Source organism: Papaver somniferum, chromosome 1, assembly GCF_003573695.1.
Source record: "Papaver somniferum cultivar HN1 chromosome 1, ASM357369v1, whole genome shotgun sequence".
Classification (NCBI taxonomy): Eukaryota; Viridiplantae; Streptophyta; class Magnoliopsida; order Ranunculales; family Papaveraceae; genus Papaver; species Papaver somniferum.
Window position 1 is genome coordinate 9,469,984 of NC_039358.1, and position 20,123 is coordinate 9,490,106.

At 40.0% G+C, this 20,123-nt stretch overlaps 2 protein-coding genes across 2 annotated transcripts; both read left to right on the forward strand.

Moving 5' to 3' along the window:
* The first annotated feature begins 12,577 nt into the window (after window positions 1–12,577).
* On the forward strand, window positions 12,578–13,057 carry LOC113343678 (uncharacterized mitochondrial protein AtMg01250-like). Its single transcript, XM_026588041.1, has one exon. The coding sequence runs from the start codon at window positions 12,578–12,580 to the stop codon at window positions 13,055–13,057; it is 480 nt and encodes a 159-aa protein (XP_026443826.1).
* Window positions 13,058–17,075: 4,018 nt separating this feature from the next.
* LOC113344537 lies at window positions 17,076–18,263 on the forward strand. The gene is made up of 2 exons (XM_026588744.1): window positions 17,076–17,628; window positions 17,737–18,263. The coding sequence occupies exons 1-2, from the start codon at window positions 17,076–17,078 to the stop codon at window positions 18,261–18,263; spliced, it is 1,080 nt and encodes a 359-aa protein (XP_026444529.1).
* The last annotated feature ends 1,860 nt before the right edge of the window (window positions 18,264–20,123 follow it).

Here is a 20,123-nt window from a genome sequence, read left to right on the forward strand (position 1 = left end):
TGCGCCACAGACACATGCCACATGCACTAATTAGGGTTTGGGCACGCCAAACCCTAATTTAGGAAAAGTTGCTATGCCAACCAAGCCAAGTAACGTTTCCAAGAGCATTGGGATTGATGTGGAAACATGGCCAATGTTGTCGGAGCCATATTTGGGTTTAACACCAATATGCCAAAAAAACTGCCACGACTACGACACTGGCATGCCGCTATGTCATGGATACACCAGGCGCCACTATGCCAATGGCGCCACTTTGCTATACAACAAGACGTGGCCATAATAAATGGCCATCCTTTCTCATAAGCTACAATCTCAGCCGTCCAAATTCTCCATAGAATTGACAGGCCTGTGGAAAGTTTTAGGTGGCCAGCCAAGGCAAGCCTAATAGCATCACATGCTATTTTCATATGGAAAGTATATTGACTTTGACTTTCCACACGTAGCAATATGCTACACGTTTTTCACGAAGAAACTCGAGACATCAAAAATGTCACAAACTGGGGGATGCTCATCAGGGTATTGGTCTGGCGGTTTACAGCGTGTGGCGTGCAACACGTCCATCATATGAAAGTGTCAGTAAAACAGGGCAGTTAGTGGAGGCAAGAAGTAGTGGGTGTAAACAAACCCGCTTCCTTCATAGTGGAGGCGTGGTTTCTGGCAGTTACACGTTACTTTACTCTTCCACCACTAAATCACTCCCACTTCCTACGAGACCAGGGTGTATTCAATTATGACTTGTATAAATAGGTTTTACCAATTTCCATAAAAAAACTACAAGTTTTGGTGAGAACAACAAAAAGTATCCAGAAAAACATAAAAAAACTGATAACTTACATTCCGCAAGCCAATTCCACATTCTGATACAAGTCATAAAATAGCCACACCTTCGAAATTAACCATTCTGGTGTCAACACCTTCTTCGCTTCCCTCCCTAAGACCAACCCTTCTCCTTCACTTTGTGACCGAAGCAAGACTGGAATGGCCATTTCTTGGTTTAGTCCAGGATTGCACAGATTGAACTCTCGAATCTAAAGTACTCCCGTGCAGTGCATTTGTTTTAGGTTTTGATTTGTGTCTCATCCACACACCCAAATTTACCAAAACCAACAGAAACAGTTTTTACCCATAAACAACTGGCGACCACAGTGGGAGATTAATCTCTCGGTTGCAGTACCAATTTCCAATTTCATTTTTCAATCCCAATTTCAAGATGGTAAAGCTCAGGTCCAGGGCAACATCAAACCCTGATGCCACCGGCGCTAAAAACTCCCTTGATATCAACATTCCTTCCAGTGACATCAATGTACCACCTGTCAGCATGATCAACACCCGCAGCGCCGCAGACTCTACTACCAACACCAGCGGTGTTGGAAACATTCCCTCAGGCGTTACACCTCCGATCACCAGATCCAGAGCCGCTGCCGCCACCCCCATTATTTCTTCAAGTGTGACGCCCCCAGTTGTCACCAGAGCTGCTGTCGCTCCACCATCAGGACGAGAGACCAAAGGATCCAGAGGAAGCCAACCCCCTATTACCATTTTTGATTTAATGGAAAGACTAGAAGTTCTTGATAAGGCTCAGACGGACATTGCCACAACTAAAAAGGAGCGAAACAATAAACATCCGAATAATTAGTCAAGGATTCAGAATTCGGGCGTTAGATTGTCATAAACCAAATGTGACTGAACATAAATTGGTGGAGTTATGCATTAATGCTTTCTGGGGACTCTTTTCACAAAACCATGTAATATATGATGGAGCAAGTGTGTGAGATTCTCTATTTCTCCAAGGTGCAGCGCCGAGATATATTTCGACCTTTGCTCCAGGAGCCGCTTCAACGTTCTCTCCAGAAGCCGCTCCGCTTCAACGTTTCGCTCATGGATCCGCTTCAACGTTTCGCTTCAGAAGCCCCGCTTCAACTTTTAGCTCCAGAATCCGCTCCTCAACGTTTCTCTCCAGGAGCCGCTTCAACGTTTCGCTTCAGAAGCCTCCGCTTCAACTTTTCACTCCAGAAGCCGCTCCTCTTCAGCGTTTCACTCCAGAAGCCGCTTCAACGTTATCTCCAGAAGCCACCACTCCTTCCTGCCAAGGTTCGTTCTCGTAGCCGCCACTCCTCCCTGTCAAGGATTGTGATCGCATCCAGCCAAATCTCTTCTGATCACAGCTGCTGCCAAGAACCGTTGCTGCTCGTTTGTTGATACCAGCCAGAGCTTCACCATAGCAACAACCACTACAAAGAATATTTCGTCCATGTGATGTTCCAAGCATCCCATCTAGGAGAGTACAATAAGCTTGTATCAAATCACAGAAGCGTGGATTCAAGGCGGTGTAATCAAAGTAAGCTACACTTGGAGACTGAAGTCTCTTTCAGGTTTAGAAGTTTAAACGCAGTCACTGCCTTACTAGCGAATGCAATGGAAGCACATCTTCCACGAGAAAATAAGCTCAGGACAATTACACATGGGGACTTTTGTCACGCTGCTTACTCACGGGAGAGCCTGATACACCTAAATCCCAATCATGCGCGAAGGAAATGCCTAGCGGAGACAGAGCTAAATAACTATCCTTAAACTAAATGCTTTATATCTATTAGGCATATCAAATAAATTTTAAATCTCTTAGAGTTGAGACATGTAAATTCCTCAACACTCACTACTGTGTTGCCAGGCATGCTGCCTCAACACACTTTTCCTCTTAGTGTTGAGACGTGTAAATTCCTCAACACTCACTACTGTGTTTCCAGGCATGCTGCCTCAACACACCTTTCCTATTCGTGTTGAGACGTGTAAATTCCTCAATACTCACTACTGTGTTGCTAGGCATGCTTCCTCAACACATCCTTACTCTTAGTGTTGAGATGTGTAAATTCCTCAACACTCACTACTTTGTTGCCAGGCATGCTGCCTCAACGCACCTTTCCTCTTAGTGTTGAGACGTGTAAATTCCTCAACACTCACTACTGCGTTGCTAGGCATGCTTTCTCAACACATCCTTCCTCTTATTATTGAGACGTGTAAATTCCTCAACACTCACTACTGTATTTCCAGGCATGCTACCTCAACACACCTTTCCTCTTAGTGTTAAGACGTGTAAATTCCTTAACACTCACTACTGTGTTGCAATGCATGCTTCCTCAACACATCCTTCCTCTTAGTGTTGAGACGTGTAAATTCCTCAACACTCACTACTGTGTTTCCAGGCATGCTGCCTCAACACATCATTCCTATTAGTGTCGAGACGTGTAAACTTCTCAACACTCACTACTGTGTTGCCAGGCATGCTGCCTCAACACACCTTTCCTCTTCATGTTGAGACGTGTAAATTCCTCAACACTCACTACTGTATTTCCAGGCATGCTTCCTCAACACACCTTTCCTCTTAGTGTTGAGACGTGTAAATTCCTCAACACTAACTACTGTGTTTCCAGGCATGCTGCCTCAACATACCTTTCCTCTTAGTGTTGAGACGTGTAACACCCAGTGTTTTTAGCATGGCGCATGCTAAAAGATGCGCCGTGGTATTAGATGAAGCTTTATCCAAAGCTTCCTTTGCATAGTAAGATGCATTTGTCCAGGGGCTGTATTTGGTTCCAAGTAAGGCACATCGCGTAGGCATATTGGATAAGGCAAGTATGGCAATAGTTGGAAGTCACATTGGCCAAGAGCCAACCTCGTATCAAATGGTGCATTAGGCCAGTTGGGTAGATGTACCTGATAATGTACAACCAACATGGCTGGACATCAGGTTGGCAGTGGACAACCAACATGGTTGGACACCAGGTTGGAAGGGGACAACCAACATGGCTGGACACCGGGTTGGCAGCGGACAACCAACATGGATGGACACCGGGTTGGCAGCGAAAAACCAACACGGTCGGGCATCGCAGTTGGCCAGGGTGGTAAGGTGCAGCCATCACGGCCCGGGGAGTTGATGAATGATTTTTTCTCCCCCAATCTAAGTTGTAAAAATGTCTTTTAAACATATATAGGGAGGGATAGTTGGTTGAAGGTACATATGCGGACCATGTACCAAGTAAGCTTCATAGCTTAGCCGGAAGAGTATAAATGATGCTTAGGCCTCATCTATAGATATGTAGCCTTACCAATGGAGCGTGTTAAGCATGGGAATCACTATGCCATGCCGCAGACCAAGTATTCATCACTTGGATGCATTTTGACGAAATGGCCTATACGGACTAGGCCAGTACCATTATTTCTTGGCCACGACCATGCAAACGAGTTGGCTTAAGCTTCTGTACCTTCGAGGATGAACTACGGTCTGTGATTGATCCATTTAGGGTAGGGAAGGGTACGTAGGCATCCGCAATGAGTTGCAGCATTGCCGGTCCAGTACGTTGCCGCTCATATCATCTAATTTAGAGATGATTGCGGTACTTTGACCTCGCATATCATCTGGCTCGGTAGCTCGGCGCAAGAGATGCTTGTGGCCATACTTTATGAGGCTAGTTGCATTACATTCCTTGGATGCTCATACTTCCTATCAAGCTGTTTGACTTAGGCATGTACCAATGACGCATTGGGCGTGTCCTGGAAAGTAAGCTAGATCGATATGCAAGTTAGCGGAGCTTGCATAAGCCTAAGGGAGATGGAATTAGGCCGTCGATGGCCTATGTGCAAGTCCAAGCATTCCTTATGCATGGACAACATTCGGAAGCCAGTGATGCATGCAATATGCATCGGGCATAGCCTCTATGGCTTTGAACCCTTTACAGAACAAGGGTAAGTTGGAACGGTGTGGAAGCTAAGTTAGCTGCACCATTCTCCACAAGCATGCTTGCAAGGGAAAATAGACGTGTATTTTCCTAACCTTCAGGCCCGGATCGTAGTATTATCATGGCGCACCGGGGGACTTACGGCCTGCAGGGCAATGCACCAAAGTTGTAATTTTCCGGTCCGTCACAGTTGCTATCAGAGCCAGGTTCCGAGATAACTCTAGGGACTGTGCGGAGTGGACTCGTCAACGAGTAATTTTCCTGCAAAGGGGAAATATAGTTGGAGAGCAGGCCGAATTTTGCGCGGAAAGGATTTTGTAACTGCTATGCCAGTTACTATGCGAATCGAGTTGATCTTGTTTAAGTACTATTATTTTTCCTGGCCTAAGTGGCACCCCACTTATGAGTGGATATCCAGAAAACCGTCTGGGACGGTGGGTAGACAATGGGACTGATCATCCCAACACGTTGGAAACTGTCCAAGTGTGCGTTCTCAGGCCCGACTAACATCTCACTTATGAGTGGCAACCTGGATGACCGTCAGGGACGGTGGGCAATTGGATCCTGTTCCACACAATACTAGATATTGTTGACATCAACCTTATGAACTTTAGGGACTCCTGAGCATGTAGTATGTGATGCACATTTAAGATACCTTGTTGAGATATCCTTTTGGCAACTGGCCAATTGATATTGTTGTTAATGTTGTGGAATCCTTTTGGATTCCTGAGTATGCGGTATGGGTCGTTTGCTCAGAAGGTCTAAAATGATGTTCATGACAACTTGAAGAAACCCGTGATTTCTGAGCATCTGGTATGAGAATTTTGCTCAGGAAATCCAAACCAAAGATATTGTCCACAATAGTTTTTGTTTTGAATTTCGGGGACGAAATTCTTTAAAAGGGTGAATATTATAACAACCAGTGTTTTTAGCATGACGCATGCTAAAAGATGCTCCGTGGCCTGAGATGAAGATTCATCCAAAGCTTCCTTTGCATAGTAAGATGCATTTGGCCAGGGGCCATATTTGACGCCAAGTAAGGAACATCGCGCAGGCATATTGGCTAAGGCCAATATGGCAATAGTTAGAAGTCACATTGGCCAAGAGTCAATCTCGCATAAAATGGTGCATTAGGCCAGTTGGGTAGATGGCCCTGGTAATGTACATCCAAAATGGCTGGACATCGGGTTGGCAGTGGACAACCAACATGGCTGGACACCGGGTTGGCAGCGGACAACCAACATGGTTGGACACCAGGTTGGCAGCGGAGAACCAACAAGGACGGACATCGTAGTTGGCCAGGGTGGTAAGGTGTAGCCATCACGGCCCGGGGAGTTGATGAATGATTTTTGCTCCCACAATCTAAGTTGTAAAAATGTCTTTTAAACATATATAGGGAGGGATAGTTGGTTTAAGGTACATATGCGGACCATGTACCAAGTAAGCTTCATAGCTTAGCCGGAAGAGTATAAATAATGCTTAAGCCTCATTTATAGGTATGTAGCCTCACCAATGGAGCATGTTAAGCATGGGCATCACTATGCCATGTCGCAGACCAAGTATTCATCACTTGGATGCATTTAGACGGAATGGCCTACATTGACTAGGCCATTACCATTATTGTCTGGCCACGACCATGCAAACGAGTTGGTTTAAGATTCTGTCCCTTCGAGGATAAATTACGGTATGTGATTGATCCCTTTAGAGTAGGTAAAGGTACGTAGGAAACCGCAATGAGTTGCAACATTGTCGGTCTAGCACGTTATCGCTCATATCATCTAATTTAGAGATGATTGCAGCACTTAGGCCTCTCATATCATCTGGCTCAGTAGCTCGACGCACGAGATGATTGTGGCCATACTTGATGAGGCTAGTTTCATTACATTCGTTGGATGCTCATACTTCCTATCAAGTCGTTTGACTTAGGCATGTACCAATGACGCATTAGGCATGGCCTTGAAAGTAAGCTAGATCGATATGCAAGTTAGCGGAGCTTGCATAATCCTAAGGGAGATGGAATTAAGCCTTCGATGGCCTATGTGCAAGTTCATGCATTCCTTATGCCTGGACAACACTCGGAAGCCAGTGATGCATGCAAGTTGCATCGGCCATAGCCTCTATGGATTTGAACCCTTTGCAGACAAGGGTAAGTTGGAACAGTATGGAAGCTAAGTTATCTGCACCATGCCCCACGAGCATGCTTGCAAGGGAAATAGACGAGTATTTGCCTAGCCTTAAGTCCCGGATGATAGTATCATCATGGCGCAGCGGGGGACATAAGGCCTGCGGGGAAACGTGCCAAAGGCGTAATTTTCCGGTCCGTGACAAGACGTGTAAATTCCTCAACACTCACTACTGTGTTGCTAGGCATGCTTCCTCAACACATCCTTCCTCTTAGTGTTGAGACATGTATATTCCTCAACACTCACTACTGTGTTTCCAGGCATGCTTCCTCAACACACCTTTCCTCTTAGTGTTGAGACGTGTAAATTCCTCAACACTCACTACTGCGTTGCTAGGCATGCTTCCTCAACACATCCTTCTTATTACTGTTGAGACGTGTAAATTCCTCAACATTCACTACTGTGTTTCCAAGCATGCTGCCTCAACACACCTTTCCTCTTCGTGTTGAGACGTGTAAATTCCTCAACACTCACTACTGTGTTGCTAGGCATGCTTCCTAAACACATACTTCCTCTTAGTGTTGAGACGTGTAAATTCCTCAACACTCACTACTGTGTTTCCAGGCATGCTGCCTCAACACACCTTTCCTCTTAGTGTTGAGATGTGTAAATTCCTCAACACTACTACTGCGTTGCTAGGCATGCTTTCTCAACACATCCTTCCTCTTAGTATTGAGACCTGTAAATTCCTCAACACTCACTACTATGTTTCCAGGCATGCTGCCTCAACACACCTTTCCTCTTAGTGTTGAGACGTGTAAATTCCTCAACACTCACTACTGTGTTGCTAGGCATGCTTCCTCAACACATCCTTCCTCTTAGTGTTGAGACGTGTAAATTTCTCAACACTCACTACTGTGTTGCCAGGCGTGCTGCCTCAACACACATTTCCTCTTCGTGTTGAGACGTGTAAATTCCTCAACAATGACTACTGTGTTGATAGGCATGCTTCCTCAACACATCCTTCCTCTTAGTGTTGAGACGTGTAAATTCCTCAACACTCACTACTGTGTTGCCAGGCATGCTTCCTCAACATACCTTTCCTCTGAGTGTTCAGACGTGTAAATTCCTCAACACTCACTACTGTGTTGCCAGGAAAACTGCCTCAACACATTTTTTTCTTAGTGTTGAGACATGAAAATTCCTCAACACTCACTACTGTGTTGCCAGTCATGCTGCCTAAACAAACCCCTTCTCTTGGTGTTGAGACGTGCAAATTCCTCAACACCACTATTGTGTTGCCAGGCATGCTGCCTCAGCACACCCTCCTCTTGGTGTTGAGACATGCAAATTCCTCAACACCACTATTGTGTTGCCAGGCATGCTGCCTCAGCACACCCTCCTTTTGGTGTTGAGACGTGCAACTTCCTCAACACCACTATTTTTTTGTCAAGCATACTGCCTCAACACATTTTTCCTCTTAGTGTTGAGACGTTCAAATTCCTCAACACTCACCACGGTGTTTCCAGGAAAATTGCCTCAACTCATAATTCCTCTTAGTGTTGAGACGTGAAAATTCCTCAACACTCACTACTGTGTTGCTAGGCAAATTTCCTCAACACATTTTTTCATCTTAGTGTTGAGGCGTTCAAATTCCTCAACACTTACCACTATGTTGCCAGGTAAACTGCCTTAACACATTTTTCCTCTTGGTGTTGAGACGTTCAAATTCCTCAAATCTCACCACTATGTTGCAAGGCATACTTCCTTAACACATCCTTCCTCTTAGTGTTGAGACGTGAAAATTCCTCAGCACTTACTACTCTGTTGTCAGGCATACTGCCTCAACACATCCTCCTTTTAGTGTTGAGACGTAAAAATTCCTCAATACTCACTACTGTGTTTTCATGCATACTCCCTCAATAAATTATAGTGTTGACGGATCCACCACCTCAACACTCGTCTTTGTATTCAAGGCTCGCTGCACCAACACAACATGGCACCAGTACTCCGTGGCCAAGACAGAAGCGCTCCGACATTAAAATTGCGGACTGCTCATGCCTCTTTCCAAAGGTCAATAGAATTTTCCTGGTAATCTTCTCATATCTTGCCCTTTCGGTTTTTCATCCTTCTCTGTCACCATCTCATGCTTACCCCACAACAATGGCACTGTTACGTGCTAAGCAAGGGACTTAATGTTGATGGTGGTTTTTAGTTCAGCGTTAAGGTTGTAAATTTCCCGCATTTAATATGCTGTCACTCTACAAAGATACAAAACCATGTAATAGTGATGAGTGTTCAACCTCTTCACTGGCGCATTTATTGGGAAATTCAATATATTCACATGAAATTAACCCAGAATGGTGCATGTAGCAACAATCCCAGATGTTCTGTAAATTTCGGCGCCCTGCCTATATTATTCATTTATATAAGACTCACTGAATACTTTTCTGTGCTATATTCCCCGGTTAATCCCTTAATACTGATATGACATGACAATTAATGTTCACTCGCAGCAGAATAGCATGAACTTCCCGAAGTATCGAGGTTAAGGTCTTTGCATAAAAGAACTCTACAGGAAAGCATATTACTCTCCGGTAATAAATTTAAAGAACTCTATGCAGAGTTCAATCAATTTTGATATAACTCACGAATATATCCTAACCCAATTAATTTGCAAAATTAAGGTTTTACTCCCCGCACAGTATATCAGACCTTGCTGGTCGAGACTAAAACTAGGCAAGCTAGGAAATTGATCCGCCATGGATTAATAGGTTCAAAATCCTACCCAAAATCAAAAAACAACAAATGAAGGGGAACTGCGGCAAATAGGAGCAACGAAAAAAGAGGCGTGACCACGCCACATAGCCGGCCAATCCGCTCCAACAGGCACCGCCTATGGCCGCTGGGCACGCTCCATGTTGCTCTTGCAGACCCCCTTTCCCATCGACCAATCAGGTCGCTCTAAATGCGCCACAAGCGTATTTTAAAGTCGGGATGTGGCCGACCACGCTCCATGTTTCTATTGCCGGCCCCGAGCAATTACATAGCTCTAAACCCACCACACGCACACCAGAAGTGTGGCCACGCCGGTGTTTGTCCGACCCTCTCTTTTTTGACCAATCAGGTTGCTCTAAACCTGCCGCAGTATTAAAAAAGAGAGGCAAAATTGCGCCTATACCAAATTGTCTTTCCAAAGTTGTGCCGATGCGCTAACTGGCATGCCAAACGTGCATGCCCAACGTTCCGAACGTGCAACTTTGCTACAGAAGCATGCCGAACGTGGAAACATACCATAAATAATGCACTTACGTGCCAACCCATCTTCTGTTCGTGGCCAACGCCATAACAGACTTCAACGTGGTTGTCCTAACTAGAAACACGACCTTGCATGGTCGAAAGCCTAATTTCTAGTTGTGGCATAAATTATGCCACTTCGGGCCCCATAACATGCCACGAGCAATGCGGGACCCAGGAAACCCAAATAAAGACGCCATATCATAGCCACCCGTGGCAATCCTTGCTCCTGTGGCCATTTCCATATGATGGCCTGGCAATGGTTCCTTTGGCGTGGCTATGGCACCATTTTCACAAAACATCGATGCGCCACGGCCACATGCCACATGCACTAATTAGGGTTTTGGCACGCCAAACCCTAATTTAGGCAAATTTGCTACGCAAACCAAGCCAAGTAACGTTTCCCAGAGCATTGGGATTGATGTGGCAACATGGCCAACGTTGCCGGAGCCATATTTGGGTCTAACACCAATATGCCAAAACAGCTGCCACGGTTACGCCACTGGCATGCCGCTATGACATGGCTATGCCAGGCGCCACTATGCCAATGGAGCCACTTTGCTATTCAACAAGATGTGGCCATAATCAATGGCCATCCTTTCTCATAAGCTACAATCTCAGCCGTCCAAATTCTCCATGGAATTGACAGGCCTGTGGCAAGTTTTAGGCGGCCAGCCAAGGCAAGCCTAATATCATCACATGTTATTTTCCTATGGAAAGTCTCTTGACTTTGACTTGCCACACGTAGCAATCTGCTACACGTTTTTCACGAAAACACTCGAGACATCAAACATGTCACAAACTGGGGGATGCTCATCAGGGTATTGGTCTAGCGGTTTACAACGTGCGGCATGCAACACGTCCATCATAAGAAAGTTTCAAGAAAACAAGGCAGTTACTGGAGGCAAGAAGTAGTGGGTGTAAACAAACCCACTTCCTTCATAGTGGAGGCGTGGTTTCTGGAAGTTACACGTTACTCCACTCTTCCACCACTCAATCACTCCCACTTCCTATGAGACCAGGGTGTATTCAATTATGACTTGTATAAATAGGTTTTACCTATTTCCATCAAAAAACTACAAGTTTTGGTGAGAACAACACTCAAGTATCCAGAAAAACACAAAAGAACTGATAGCTTGCATTCGGCAAGCCAGTTCCACATTCTGATACAAGTCATAAAATATCCACACCTTCAGAGTTAACCATTCTGGTCTCAACACCTTCCTCGCTTCCCTCCCTAAGACCAACCATTCTCCTTCACTTTGTGACCGAAGTAAGACTGGAACAGCCATTTCTTGGTTTAGGTCAGGATTGTACAGATTGATCTCTCGAATCTAAAGTACTCCCGTGCAGTGCATTTTCCACACACCCAAATTTACCAAAACCAGCAGAAACAGTTTTACCCATAAACACCTAGTTGCTGGAAACCACTTAAGTTTTTTCTAACTCGGTTAAATGATGATTCATGCTCCACTTTCATTGCTAATACTTGGAATTTTAGTGTTCATGGTTCTCCTGCATATCAGTTAGTCAGTAAACTTCACACAACAAGAAGATTATTATTTATCTGGAACAGAGAACACTTTGGTAATTAATATAAATCAAAAGGTTGATAGTCTGCAGAAGGAACTAAATATATTACAGGAGAAACCTTTAGATGCAAGCACAAATAATGACATCATCAATATCAACAGGGAACTAAGCAAATGGCACAAGATAAAGACTGAATTCTACCAACAGAAGTCAATAGACAACTTCACAAAGGATATGGACAATAACAACCAATATTTTCATTCTAGAAACATGAGAAAGACAAGAAACAATATAGATGCTTTTCAAGACTATGATGATAAGTGGTTGCAAACTAGAGAAAAGATCTCTATTACTTGAATCATCATCTCAAGACTATCAGCACCACCTCTACTCCAGTTTTGGATGAAAGTCTATACAATATCATTCTCACTCTGATTTCAGATGAAGATAATGTGATGCTTACAAGAATTCCTTCGAATGATGAGATATATAACACTTTAAAAAGCATGGAAAATTGGAGTGCTCCTGGTCCTGAAGGTTTTCAAGCTGGTTTCTATAAAAGCCAATGGAATATTATAGGTGAGGATGTATGTTTAATTGTGAAGACTTTCTTTGAAACCAAATTCATTCTCAAGCAAATAAGACTTACATCTTCTTAATTCCAAAAAATAAAAAAGTTGTAAGTGCAAGTGACTACATGCCTATTGGATTGTGCAACACTTCCTATAAAATCATCTCCAAAGTTTTGGTTAATAGGATGAAATCTTTAATGGATAAAATTATCTCTCCATTTCAAGTTGCTTATGTTTCGGGCAGACTGATAAGTGATAACACAGTTATTGCACAAAAAATATTCGTTCTATGAAGAAGAAAAGAGGAGAAACTGCCTAGATGGTTATAAAACTTGATATGTCAAAAGTTTTTGACAGATTGGAGTGGTCTTTTCTGATTAAGGTATTTCGATACTTTGGTTTTTCGGATGATTTCTGTGATCTCATATTTCAATGTATTAGTACTACTTCTTTATCAGTTATCCTCAATGGTTCTCCATGTGAAGATTTCTCTCTCATCAGAGGTATCATACAAGGAGATCCTCTCTCTCCTTATATTTTTATCTTAGCAATTGAATATCTCTCAAGGCAACTTACAAATGCTCAACAGGATAAGTCTATCAAAGGCATTAAAGTGGATGCTTTATCTCCAGCCATTAATCATTTGCTATTTGCAGATGATTGCTTGATCTTTACTCAAGCTAATCTTTCTTCAGAAAATAATTTATTGGAGTTTCTTCACAATTTCAGTTCTCAATCTGGTCAAGTTATCAACTTTGAGAAATCTTCAATTTATTTCAGTAAGAAAACTAAGCCTTAAGTAGCTGCTACTTTAACACAAATTCTCGGGGTTAAAATTATGAGCTATAAAGAGAAATATTTAGGCTCTCCTTTGGTTCTTGGGCATTCAAAACAAGAATCTTTGAAATCTATTAAAGAGAACTTTGAAAATAGATTTTATTCTTGGTCAAGTACTTCTCTTTCTCAAGCAGGTAGAGGTACTATGATAAAACATATACTTAACTCAGTACATGTTTATCAGATGGGAAATTTTAAACTACCTAATAACCTAATTCAGCAGCTGACTATAATGGAGAGGAAGTTTTTCTAGCGATATAATAGTAATAGAGGTGTTAACCCTATTGCTTGGCTCAATATCTGTAAGTCCAAGGACTTTGGAGGTCTTGCTTTCAGGGACCTATAGAAACTCAACTTAGCCTTACTCACTAAACTTGCTTGGAAAACTTGTAATGATTCAAGCAGTTTAATGTCTCAAGTATTGGGGAGCAAATATTCAATAGTGAGACTTAATTCATCAGAATATTTTATCTAATATTTGTTCTTACACTTGGAATGGATTACAAAGGGCCTTGAAATGGTTCAGAAAAATTACTTCATGGAGATCAATAATGAGAGAAGAACTAAAATATGGAAGGATAATAAATTGATACCTGGTATGCTTCATCCACCTATTCCTATTTATGACTTTCACAGGTTTTATGAACATGTTGCTGAATTATATCTTCCTGACTCAAATCTTTGGAATATAAGTTTGTTAAATTAACTATTTGATTCCAACACTTCTTCAAGAATTCAGACTCTTTTCATAGATAACAATAAATAATATATCATGATATGGATGCCGGCTGGTGATGGAAATTAATTTCTCAGTTAAAAGTACCTACAAGATGCTAACTTACAGTAACAGAGAGGTGCAAGTTAATAGGGTTACACTTCACCCCAACGTTTGGAAGGCATTATGGAGATGTAAGGTGGCTCACATAATCAAGTTGTTTGCATGGAAATATATCATAGGTATCATCCTGACAAAGAGTAAGAGAGCCATATAAACCAATGAGGTAGATACTCACTGTGATATTTGTGGACATCCTGAAGAAACAATGGAACATATAATCTTTGAATATGAAGACATGTCAGAGCAGTCTGGAGAGGTATTAACATTAATATCGATGCAGTCAAGGAAAATTGCAACTCAGTCTCAGAGTGAGTTACAACTGGTTTTCTTCTTCTGACAATGATAAATAAGACAAATGGTTATTTTCTCTTTTGATTGGTGCCTGGATTTTGTGGAAAGATAGGTGTGATATAACCTTTCAGGGAGTATCCCTTAACCCTCATTCCTCTGTGCATAAGATACACTACCACTTAGCGTCTCATTTGTACGATTCTTCTTCTCAGTTAAATGATGTTAGTACTAGTATGAATATTTCAAGATGGAAGACTGCTTTAGAGGGAATCATTAAAATTAATTTAGATGGACCTTTTGATCATGACATTAATTGTTTTGGCACTGGTTTGGTTATGCGTGATAATACAGGTACTTGCATTGGAGTCAAAGGAATCTGTGGAGATGGAGCATTGAGTCCTGAAGCAGTGGAATGCATGGCAGTAAGGGAAGCGTTATCTTGGGCTAAGGAAAGACATCATTCTCAAATTCAAGTTGAATCTTGTCATACGGTCCATCAGTGGGAACACTCTACTATTCAATGGGAGACTGGAAATTTAATAAAAGAGATAAAACATTTAATCTCTGGCTTTTCATTTTATGAGTTTGTTTTTGTAAGTCGAGATGACAATCAAGTATCTGATGCTTTAGTTAAAACTGTTAGAGAAACAATAGTAAACATTGAAGATTATGTTGATTATGATCCACTGATTTGTGGTCTTTTAGCAAAGGACCACAATTTCAGTTAATTTCCAATAAAATTTCAGTTTATCAAAAAAAAAAGTGGTTTCCTGTAGATTTTACTTGGAAGCTTTTCTTTTCTTACCTTGAAGCATGCTCAAGCTTTTGTATTACTTAGATGTACATTTTGCATATTCTAAAAAAAAAAGAGGTAAATCGTTGAGAGCGTCAACCATGAGGTAAAGCCAACAAAATAACAAATCCTTGCATGCATGGGCATAAGAGGCAGCAAAACTCTTTATGAATTTATTTATTTGTGTTGTAGCGTTCGTTTATGTAACACCCAATATTCAATGTTGGCCGAATACAATATAAATAATGATATATCCTAAACAAATAGGTAGGATTTTTCAGCACAATTGGCTCCAGTATAGCAGAAAGCTCAACAATTAAGTTGTTTGGACTGGAATAGTCCAGGGATGGATGACTTTCCGGAAGCTGATGTTGGATGACCATAGCGGCGACCGTTAAAAATTCTACAATGCGGTCAGGATGAGAGAGTACGTGGGATGGGTTGGTCCAGGTACTGGTCTCATGAGTAGCAGGAAACCGCGAACGACTCCAATCCAGGGGGTGAGATTGTAATATCCAACATTCAGTAGTGGTTGGCGCCCGAGTGGAATATAAGTAATAGTATATCCTAAATAAATATTGAGGCCTTTTCAGCACAATTGGCTCCAAAGTTACAAAAAACTTTGTTCTTAAACGTGCTCGGGTGGGACTAATCCAGGTAGATGACCCGGAAAGCTATCGCCGGATGACCGCGGTGGCTAAGTGGGGATATTATAGGTCGGATCATTACAAGTTATATATACTCATGATAAAAAATTTGATATACTTTTTAGGAAGAAAAAATATCATTGTCAACCCTGGTTCCGTTAAGCCTACTGTCGCATCATATTTAACCGAATTAGTAATCTTCTACGTCTATCGAGAATATTGTGGCAGGATTTCCTGGATAAAATATGTGTCAATAAATAGTCTAAATTTATTACGCTAGCTTCTGCATTACTTTGTTAAAATCACTCTTTCTTTTCCAGATTAAATCACTCAGGCATCTTTCTGACATTTTTGTTAGAACCGCCATTCATTCATAAAAGTCTTTTAGACATTTTGTTTGGCTACCTCAATAATACCGTCTGATTACCTATAAAAGTCTACGACGATCATGTCATCATGGTCAGTTCATCTAAACAAAACTCTGTAGTCAAGCAGTTACGCACACAAATAAGGTAGAACTTGCAAAATCTAATAAAATTTTGAGTTTAGACTTATCGAGGACTTCAAAAATTCTGGTCTTCATTGCCTCCTCTTCTGCGATGGACGAACATTTATCAATCACCGATAAGGAAGAATCTAATGAGTCTAAAGTTTCTATCTCAGAGATCGAAGATTCACAGGTATATGCATATATGTTAGTACAACAAACGTCGGTTAATTGATATTTTTCTTTGTCTCTTTATTTTTTTACTCTATCAAAAAAGACTTTTATTGGTTGCGAAAAAGAAATTACTACACAAAAAATGTGACTCCTGCAAACATGAATTAAACATTGGTCAATTGATATATACATGAAAACTTAAATAAATTTGTAGTTATTTTCTACATATAAAATGATTTGTCTTTTTTCTTTCTTCTGATTTCTGCTTAAATCATAGATTTTATTCGTTTTTGGTGGTCATTTATCTTAGTTTCCACTTACATTTTTATTTATGTTTCTATCAGATTACTATAAATAAAAAGAGATTTTCGGCATGTCACAAAATAGTATATTGTAAATACGATATTATAGATGCATAACCTCTTTATATATTTGGAAAATTCTTTTAAATGTCAACATAATGATACACATAAATTTTAAATTCTCGTTCCTTTCTCAAAATTTGCGTTGTTAAAAGTTTACACAATACAATCATATCTGTTCTTATTGGTACTTATATTCTATTAATAATTACTCTTAATGAATCAACCATATATGTAATAAAAAAATGTGAATCGTATTATACTTTTTCCACTTATCAATTAAAGCAAATGAAATAACCAATTAATGCATATATAAAATTGTGTTGGAATATTGTATTTATTTTATGCAAAGTAATTATTAATTATGTTTATGAAACAACCACATGCAATGCATGTTGATGCAGAAACTATATCCACGTCTAATCCTTGGGAGAAATTAGATGATGCTATGGTAGAAAGACTATTTTTACTAATTCCCATATCTGAAATCTTTGCTCACTGTCAGTTTGTTAGTAAGAGATGGAATTCAGTAATTCATTCTCCAACCTTTTCTATCGTCTCGAAACGACCACCATGGTTTATAATATTTGATGTAGCAAATAGCAATTGCCTTTTTTACGATCTGGAAGTTTCTGATTATCGCCGACCATGTTTCATTGATAATTTTCGGATACCTACTGAACTTGGCGGAAAATTAGGCCATCCATTTGCTTCATCTGGTGGATTAGTATGTTTTTTTGGTCCAAGTGAAATTGAAAACTTGATTGTTTATAATCCATTTCGTGGGTTAGTTAGAAGCTTACCTAAATTTTTGGTGACTAAAAAAGAATATGTTAGAGGAATCGCAATTCATGCACTAGGCTCTAATTACAAGGTTTTTATAGTTCATGGCGTATGGCCAGATTTGGGTACGAACTTTTTTTCATCAGAAGATAAGGAAGGTAACTGGATTCAATTACCGTTAAATAACCTAAAACAAATATATGAATCGATGTCATTATTACAGAGATAAGTGCTTAATGATGATAATGATCTTGTACAATTCAAAGGTGTGACTAGTTTGGGTAAAGAAGGACAAATATTGGTTTATTTCATCATCTTAAAGGGAATTATACTTTGTTTTGATACCCTAAAATATACAATATGTAAGTACCCAAGATTACTAGGACGAGAATTTGTAGCAATAGACATGGATGTATGTTGTGGAAAAGTTTATCTTGTGGTACTTATGGAACCATTAGTTGGTATATCTACGTCAACTTCTCATGTTGAAATTCCGAGAAGAACATTATGCATCTGGGAATTCGTCGATGAGTCAAGAGAATGGAAGCATACTTCAGCAATGCCATCAAACATGTGTCAAGAGTACGACATTGAAGCTCATCTCATTTGTGCTGGTCATGACGATTATATAATGGTTTGTATCAACTCCACGCATGATAATATCTTCCACCAAATATTGTTATATAACATAAAGAAGAATACTTGGTCTGAGCTTGTACCAGATTTTGACGATGATAACTTGAGAATAGTTTGGGGATTTTGTTTCAAGCCAGATATTGATGCTAAAGTATAGATAAGTATTTATTTTTATTTATTTTGAAATGTATAAATAAATATGATACTCTACTAAAGACTTGATTAGTTTCTTAATTTTGACAATAATTAGGAGAGATACATGGTTTAGGTTTGTTTTATTAATTTTTTTATTTATAAAAACTGCATTTGATTAAATTTACAATGTTTTAAATCTTAAAAGTGTTTGAGGTCCTTTTGAATCGTTCTATCACCTGAATTAGCTTTAGGATAAAACTGAAAAAATTCGGAAGAACGTCTCTCATGAATGATTCGCAGCTAACCATATTCTAATTTGTATGTCTATGTTTTGTTTTTTCATATTGAATTGTGTATGATTTCAAATGTTAATAAACGATTTTACAAAGAATTAGAATTTTTAACGTCTAGTCAAGTTTTAATTTTCTATAGATAAATGTCCTAAAATATTTGAGGATCTTGAAGATGATCTCTAAGGAGATGACTCTATTGAATAAACTAATCGTTTGTCGATTATAGTCAATATTTCTGTAAATATCAATAAAATATGAATGATAAGTTTTTATTTATAAATCCTTGTGTCATTATTTTGATAGTTGTGATTGCACTGCTTGTTCCAATTTAATATCTCTTTGCTTTTCTTGAGTATGAGATAAATTTCAGTTTTGATTAACTAAGGCTCGGTCTCATAGTGGCTTATGTTTTTATGATTTTGTGACTTTTTGATCTAGAGGATTTCATATCTAAACTTTTGGGTTGCTTTATCAAATAATCATAAGAAGATAATGGTTATTTACCTCATATTTGATGAGTGTCGTTTACTCAACAAAATAATAACATGTTTCTCACTAATTAACAAGTAATAAAGCGGTAGTAAGGATCGTTCCCACGAGGAGTAATGCAAGTGATATGTTATCTAAATTAGCGAGAATATAAATTAAGGGTAGTTGGTTGATATAAAGAAGAATAAAAAAGATAATAAGAAAAATATGATGATAATTAAGAAATCCTTCGCCAACCGTTAACTCAACAATCTACCCATTTATCTCTTGTTAGAATCAATTTTCACCAACCGTACAATAGAAGGTACGCTTAGCTATCCCCAGAATTCCTGCTGTAACTGGATACGGAAGCGCTCGGCTACCAGATTCTATCCAACTGAGCCGTCTGAGGTATGCTTACAAGGTGTAACTCAATCGAATGCTTTAGGGTTTGTGAATTTAGGTTTGATCCCAGCAGTTAAACTCGGTATGCTCGGTCCACTTACTGGTGTTGTCTTTACTCGCAATTTCTCTACAGAATCCCTCCGTAAGGTCTCGCGATTTCTACTTGTGTAGTAAATAAACGGAATTTACGTATCGTTCAAATCTCTACTAGCATTCGAATGATTAATAGACTAATCTAGTTGCGCATCCAAATCAATCTAAGAATCAATCATAAACCTTCAATATGGTAAAAACAATCCACAATGATTAACTTTAAAACTCGAAATAAACTTGTAAATAATTGAGCTTCACAATTAGAACTTTGAATTCATCCTTAACGATTAAAAGAATATAGAAAAGAGATAGTTCTTTAAAACTAGAAATGAACTTGGAAATAATTGAGCTTCACAATTAGAGCTTTGAATTCATCCTTAACAATCAAAAGAATATAGAAAAGAGATAGTTCTCCACCTTAAATGGGGGGAGGGGGGGGGGGGGGGAATGGTGAGAAGAAAATATCCTAAATTGTATCTAATCTTCCCTATATATAGAGTTCTGTAACCTCTTCTTGAAGAAACTAGGAAACCTAGCTAAGATAGGAAAGTGTACCTCCTTAAGAATTGTGTCCCGTTCATCACACCCCGTGCCAAAGGGTTGCCAAGCTCGCCAAAATTCCA

What these genes read in the sequence shown, in the direction of transcription:
- LOC113343678 (XM_026588041.1), top strand. Translation starts at nt 12,578, where the DNA reads ATGGTTATAAAACTTGATATGTCAAAAGTTTTTGACAGATTGGAGTGG.
- LOC113344537 (XM_026588744.1), top strand. Translation starts at nt 17,076, where the DNA reads ATGCATGTTGATGCAGAAACTATATCCACGTCTAATCCTTGGGAGAAA. An exon ending in TTCATCAGAAGATAAGGAAG is followed by an intron (nt 17,629 to 17,736) that starts GTAACTGGATTC and finishes TACAATTCAAAG; the next exon opens with GTGTGACTAGTTTGGGTAAA.